Source organism: Acanthisitta chloris, unplaced genomic scaffold (assembly GCF_000695815.1).
Source record: "Acanthisitta chloris isolate BGI_N310 unplaced genomic scaffold, ASM69581v1 scaffold30126, whole genome shotgun sequence".
In the NCBI taxonomy this organism is placed as follows: domain Eukaryota; kingdom Metazoa; phylum Chordata; class Aves; order Passeriformes; family Acanthisittidae; genus Acanthisitta; species Acanthisitta chloris.
The window spans coordinates 11,470-18,746 of record NW_008679171.1 but is presented as its reverse complement, the minus strand read 5'-3'; the positions used below and the strand labels follow the sequence as shown (position 1 = coordinate 18,746).

General features: G+C 39.5%; 1 protein-coding gene across 1 annotated transcript in view; it reads right to left on the bottom strand.

The window, feature by feature from the left end:
* Nucleotides 1–2,404: 2,404 nt before the first annotated feature.
* FBXO15 (F-box protein 15) overlaps nucleotides 2,405–7,277 on the bottom strand; it is a gene marked incomplete at its 3' end in the record, with an annotated part of 13,332 nt that continues 8,459 nt past the window's right edge. The window contains exons 5-7 of the mRNA XM_009077198.1: nucleotides 6,701–6,830; nucleotides 3,692–3,774; nucleotides 2,405–2,550 (exon numbers count right to left, since the gene is read on the bottom strand). Coding sequence (XP_009075446.1) covers nucleotides 2,405–2,550; nucleotides 3,692–3,774; nucleotides 6,701–6,830 — 359 coding nt within the window. The remainder of the gene's footprint in view (nucleotides 2,551–3,691; nucleotides 3,775–6,700; nucleotides 6,831–7,277) is intronic.

Genomic DNA, 7,277 nt, shown 5'->3' with positions numbered 1-7,277 from the left:
TGGAGCCTAAAAGCAAAGCACAAACCATCAAATACAACCAACTTGGACAGAACTACACTGTTGGCCACATTCAGAAACACCATGTTTACCAGACAGAACAAAATGAACAAATTGCAACAAAAATATGTGAAAGCAGAGAGCCATAAGCTGCCTCACTACACCATTTTTGGAGAAAGACATGTATTTTCCAAAAGGAATTATTGTGCAAGCACATGGAAGGGACTAGATGACAAAGGAACTTATTGCCTGCAAAACAATGGCTTCAGCTGTCTGGTGTCCTGTGAGACCAGAATCTAGTAGCTGTCACACTGCTGAAGATCACAAAACCAAAACAATTCAGAAAACACTTGTGACCACAAAACAGATTCTGTAACTTGCAAATTGAGATGGCATTACAACTGTAGCTCATGGACATCTGCTGAAATTTGCATGAACAGCTTATCTTTTGCAGAAATAGCTTCTTAGCAGCAAAACAAAGGGATACCAAAAAAGGAATTGTACCACACACTGCTTTTCTGTATACAACAGTATGGCTTGCTAGGAGCATAAAAATTTAATTTTAGAAAACAAAATACGATATTCATCTAAAAAAGAAACACAAACACAAACTGAAACATCCAACCCTGTGGTCAATTTAGAGATGGACTTTGGGGGATTTTTTAGGGTATAAAGAAGACTCCTGTATTGCACAACACTTCAGGTGAGAGTTCTATTACAACATGCATAGACTTTCATTGAAGTTTTAGCCTTAGAACTATTCCTTTGTTTCAAGCTTGGAGTTTTTCTGGAATCTGCCAACATGTATATTTCAGATTGAAGGACTACAACCCTCCAACGCTGTGCACAAGGCTGCAGTCTAAATGACAGTTCCTGGAGTAATCTAATACAAATGAAAAAACCCAAATCACGGTGAAACTTGTTCTAACACCGTAAATGCAGTCAAGCCTGACAACAGCTCCCTCTACTGCCTTCAAACACAGGATTTTCTGAAATCCACAAAAGGCTCAGTAGTGCTCTTAACAGAAAATCACTGTGGAGCAACGATTACTTTACTGTGTTTAGTTTTAATTGTTTATGTTTAGGAATACATCTGGTCCAGGTGGCTCTGCTTTCAAGCTGCACATTGAGATGTAGATTGCAATGTTGATTGAGCTCTGGGTGGGGAGCCTGTGACAAGAACTGCCAACCTCTGAGATAACAAAAGGATGTAAAGATGAGTGTCAGCCAGGTGAAAGGATCCTGGGAGGTACAGCAGGAGCTGGGAATTGCTGACCTTTTGGATAACAAAGAAGATGAAGGTGGGCATGCTGGCAATGAGGGCGAGGTGGGGCAGGAGGGGGCAGGACCAGAAGACTCAGGAGGAAGAGGGAGACTTGCATGCAGGTAGACTGTGAGAGTATAAAAACCCAGGGGGTCTTGGAGCAGGGTCCTCCTCAGAGGTATCCAGCTCAGGGTGTTGCTGTGCTATTGTGCCATGAATTTTGTGAATTCTACAAATTGCTTTATGGAACTTGATGACTGAGACACTCCTAAGGGAAATCTAGGGTCGAATCAGTAAGGAAACCTGGTCATACTGCAGATGAGTGGGGTCTACAGGGAGTCAAGCAGGGCACCCATCGGCTCACTGGAGCCACCCGTGACTGCAAAGTTTCCTTAGCAGTTTAATTCTAATATTTTAATCTGTCTCTCCTGACAGGAAGACATCTGTGTAGCTGTAGGAAGGGTTGTGCTGGATCATCCATATATTTTGCAAAGCCCTAGTACAATCATGAAACTGCACTGTACAAGAACAAGGATAGTCAATCATGTGTCACGAAAAGAAATGCCGAGAACTGAAAGAAGCAGCACAGTAAAAAACAACCTCTGAAATGGCTCACTACACAATGAAAGGATGCCAGAATAGGCAACCTTAAGCTGACTGAAATAAAAACTATAAAGTTTCCAGTATCTTCTACAAAAAAATATTTAAATATTTAATCTGTCAATGCACCTAAACTATACTCAAGGAGAATTCTACAGAAATGGGCCTCCAAAATGTATGAGAACAAACTGTCTCTCCTATACAGCACACAAGTGGAAGGCACATCAACCTGCACCAAAAGCTGTGCCACTGCATTATTACTGCAGCACTGAACTAAATGAAATCACCCTGACAATCTGCAGAACTTGTCTCTCAGGCCTGACACTATGTCAGTGCCACAGCAGGCACACTTCATACAGAGCATTACAACCCTACACAACGCACCATGCAAATACAAAGAAATCAGACAATGACAGCAAGATAGCTTACTCTTAAAAATCCAGTTCAGTTTCTGCCCTTGGAAGAGAGACACTGCATACAAGAGGGAAAACATAGCAGCAAGGATCACTTTAAAAACAGACATCATTGTTCTGTCAGCTATACCTTTTCTGCAGAAAAGGCTCTTGAATGTTACGCACAGGAAGGAGCAGCTTCTACCATGCATATGAAGATGCAGACTGTAGTCATGCAGTCCATATTCTGGGTCAATGTCATCCAATACAGGTTTATTAGGTGGAGGGACATATTGACTTTAAAAAAACAAAACACAGAATTTATCAAGGGGGGGATGACTTAATATAAAGAGATGCAACACACAGCCCTACAGTGAGGCTATCATCTTTGGAGAGTTTGAAATCAAACGTCTCTAGTCCATCATACTTCTTTTAAGCTATCTAATACAGTGTCTAATACTTCTAATCAGGTGTTCAGCCTAGCCAAAGGCATAAAATATGGCAGTCAACTTTAAAGGGTACATCTGTTAAACTTCAAAATATGGACTTGTTTATGCAAAAGGAAAAAAATGCATCAGCCTAACTACAAATCTAAAGCCCACTAGCTAGAGACTTCTTTGAAATAGTAATTATTGAATAATTTTGTCTGTGCCTAACCTAAAAGAGAAACTATTGCACACAAATGACCCACATGCCAGAGGCAACTGAGCAGCCCCTACATAGGATCATATTTGGTAAAGTAGATGGTGTTAAATCTTACCTTTTGTGTGAAAAGAGCCACACTAAATCATAGTGGCCACATAAGACTTACCAGCAGATTCAAGAAAGTTGAGGAGAAAACAAATTCCCCAAATAATGTTCTAAAGCTAACAAACTCCATCTTTTTCAACAGTTTATAGTGTATGAATGGGTGTTGTATTATACACCGCAATATACTCATATACCCAAATACTTCGTAGCAAATCCAGCTAGTTTCTCAACAGGACTGAAAGATAAATGTAGGCACCTTACCAGTTTACCAGATTTTTCCCTCCTCTTACACAGCTAAAGATTACTTTCCTGCTTCCAAAAATGTCTCCCACTCCTATGTCTTAAATCTCCCTCTTTTCTATGTCTTTCAGATAGGAAGAGAGGATTAAAAAGACTGCTTGTGAAAAGGGAGAAAGTATGGGCAGTGTGTTTCTAACTTTCTCAATACAGCAAGTACTAGTAACTTGTATGACTAAATTAACTCCTTAATAGCATAACAATAGCAACATTTTAGTATGAAAATGCTTCTACAGTTTTGTATATAGTTACCATAACTGTTGTTTATATTAAACAAGAATAATTACTGCCTAAATATAAACCCCTTACCAGCAGCCAATTTTAACTGTAAAACTCAAAGCTTTATTCTAAAGGTTATCTTTATCACCCACAAAGAAGAAACCAAACTTACACAGTAGCAGAACCCAAAATGCTTCTCTCAAGAAGTTGATGATAATGAAGACTTGCCATAACAAAAGCAATTTCATTTTTCTCCTGAAAAGTTAATTAAAGTAGATGTATTTTCATCTGAAAATGCTTTTTTCACAAGGCCTTTCTGAGCATTAAAATTCATAGATAAATGCTGCTGCTCATGACTGCCAATTACTGTAATAATGTTAATAATGGCTTGCATTAACACTTGGACTCCTATAACTGCTACTGTCTTTTCACAAGAGTGCAGAATATATGTAAAAGATTACAGCATTTCTATATTATGGGGAAAGAGAGGGAAACTAGCTATGACAAGGCCAAAGCTAACAGAGTAATCCATGAATTACACTTCTCTATCTTCTACTTACCACTTTAAAGTGGGTACTTACACAGAATCAAACAGGACTTACCCCCAGCTACTTAGGTACTCATCTAAGCATCAAGTTTGTTTTCACATATAAGGAACTATTTGCAAAGAGGACTATTATCAATGAGGAATACAAAAGCATTCAACAGAAATTATGAATTTCAAAATAAAATCTCAGATGTCTTCACCAGAATACATACTCCTGGGAAAACGTAAAGGTATAACCTTCTATAGGCCTAGATATCTCAAAGAAAACATCAGAGCTCAATGTGAGAAATAAATTGAGACTAAGGTATCTATTTACTTCAAGAACACAGAATGCTAGAGTTTCAGCTCTTTTTTATTTAATACATTTTGTAAGTTCTACATTTACAAACACCTAAGTCAAATGCAAAATTATTCACTGCCAGCAGCCTATTACTGTCCTGAAATGTAGGCAACTATTGTTTTCATCTCTCTGGGTTACCAGAAAATGGCATCCTCTATTCGAACTTTTGTTTTCTTTTAGTTTCTTAACTTCTCCTGTACTTTTGTAGTGCAAAATTACAGCTATAAAAGATATAATGACAGAGATTTATCAATCACATAGAGTGTCTCAGTCTTTCTCTATCCAAATACCAGAAGGCCCACACAACCTGTCCTTGGTTGTCAAAACTACCAGCATCAACAGTCTCTGTTACACAGCTAAGCTACGTGTAAAAACTGAAGCTGTGTGGCATTTACGATTATTACACCCATCTACAGCTAACTGCCTAATGTTACTCTGCCTACACAGAGAATAAGAACTGCTGTTCAGAAAAGTGAGTGGGAAAAATATACTAGAGTGAGACACTCAATGCTTAACAACTATGTGGAACTTACTTATGATTGAACCATTTTCAGGTGCTGAAAGAGTTGTGTTTCCCAGCATGGCAGGGGTGTGCCGGTTTGAGCTGGAGTAGAGTTAACTTTCTTCATAGAGGCTAGTATGAGGCTATGTTTGGGTTTTGTGCTGAACACAGAGTTGATAATGCAGAGATGTTTTTGTTATTGCTGAGCAGAGCTTACACAGAGTCGAGGCCTTTGCTGCTTTCCGTACTGCCACGCTGGCAAGGAAGTTGGGGATGCATGGGAGATTGGGAGGAGACACAGCTGGGACAGGTGACCCAAACTGACCAAAGGGATATTCCATACCATAGGACATCATGCTCAGTATATAAGGTGGGAGGAAGAAGGAGGAAGGGGGGACATCTGGAGTGATGGCGTCTGTCTTCCCAAGGAACCGTTACGCGTGATGGGGCCCTGCTCTCCTGGAGATGGCTGAACACCTCCTGTCTTCGGGAAGCAGTGAATTAATTCCTTGTTTTGCTTTGCTTGTGTGTGCAGCTTTTGCATTCTCTGTTAAACTGTCTTTATCTCAACCCATGAGTTTTTGTAGCTTCTACCCTTCTAATTCGCTCCCCCATCCCGTTGGTGGGGGAGTGAGTGAGAGGCTGTGTGGTTCTTGGCTGCTGCTGGGGTTAAACCACGACAAGGGGGCAATGCACTAGCAAGACCATAGGGTCAACAACACAGGGACACCAATTTACTAAACTTCTAACGATGCAAAAGAAATGGCTGTTCATTTATCAAGAGCTTTTCATAGACTGAAACAACCCATAATAGGCTTACGCAGGTCAGCCAGACCCAAGTTTTCTAGGAAATGGACTTTCACTTTTACCTTTAAGTAAGAGTGAAGAAATATTCCTTCTGTGGTTTTAAACACTGCCCCTGGTGACTGTTGCACATGTGGGGTAACAAGTTTCCAGCTGGAAATTCGACACACTTTGAGCAACTGTTCACAGGCTCCCCTTATAAGTCTATGTCAATAAAATGGTTGGGGGAGGAAGAATGCACTGCCACTTCTGAATTCAGACCAAGAGCAGAACACCTGAGATAGGCTTCCCTAGCATTTTGCCCTAACTTCAGCCAGACACCTAGGTCCCAGTGTATTCTGTGCAAAGATGCAGATTCCTTTTGTGTAGAAATCTACTGCAGGTGTTCTGCATCGCTCTCTAAAGACATTCATCTCTACACACAGCCTACAGAAACTAACTGCTTAACTTAGACACTTAATATCAAGAATGCAATACCCCCAAAAGGGCACAGTTTACAGCAGCATTCCTACTGCTAGAGCAGGATACGACTACCTGATGCAGATGAAAGCTAACTTGTCTTGTGGGAACTTATCACTTTGAGTGATTTGGACAAGGCAAGGCAGGAGTCAGGGGAAGAAGCACATCTCTCCTCAAACCATTCTATTTAAAGTTACCCTGGAATATCAAACTTTGGCATGTGATGACTGAAAAATAAATAAAACTGAACACAGTATCTAATATACTGTGATACATAACTGGTTTTTTAATTAAAGGTGGATTTTTTGAAAAGCACAGATACCCCTGAGACAACTGCTTAGAGTACAATAAATCATCAACTAGCTGTCCCTACCTGCATTTTGTTATTAGTTTAGACAAGATCTTTCAAAATCCAAAGAAAAAAAAAGGAAGATTAAAAAAACAAACCTCCCAAAATCTCAAACTACTAGGCAAAAGAAATCTGTTCCTTCAAGTCATAATCAAGCACTGAAATAAAATGTTATCTTACCTTCCAAATTCCTATTAAGAGTCCTGGATTCAGACTGAAGAGCTGGACAAGCTTATCGGCACCAACTGCTACACTGCTTTCAGTCAGGTTAGCAAGATGATATTCAGCAATTAAGGAACGTCGACAAGGCCTTTGAAAAGAACATACAGAATGCAGCAAAAAGGCTATGCCTCCTTATTTATGTACAAGTTCAGCCTAATTTCATTTTTTAACTCTGAAGTCTGAACAACAGCACACAATCAAAATGGTTTTGAAAGCATTTGGCATGCACAGCCATAAGCTCTGCTTTCGAATTACTATAGTATACTAGCAGGATCTCAACCTCTAACAGGGAAAAAACCACCACAGGATGAACTAATATACTCTTGACAAAAGAAAAAAAAACTTATGTGATTGCCCAGTTTTTCAAAATCCCCACAGAATTTCTTTATAATTTGTTTATAATGTTGGTACTAGATGAAATCACTGAACATTTGTCAGTATGAAGCGAGTTATGAAGAAGGTGAACTCTTCCTCCACAGAAGCATAATTCAAAGGAAAGGATCAAACTGTAAATATAATAAATTAAAAGCTTCTG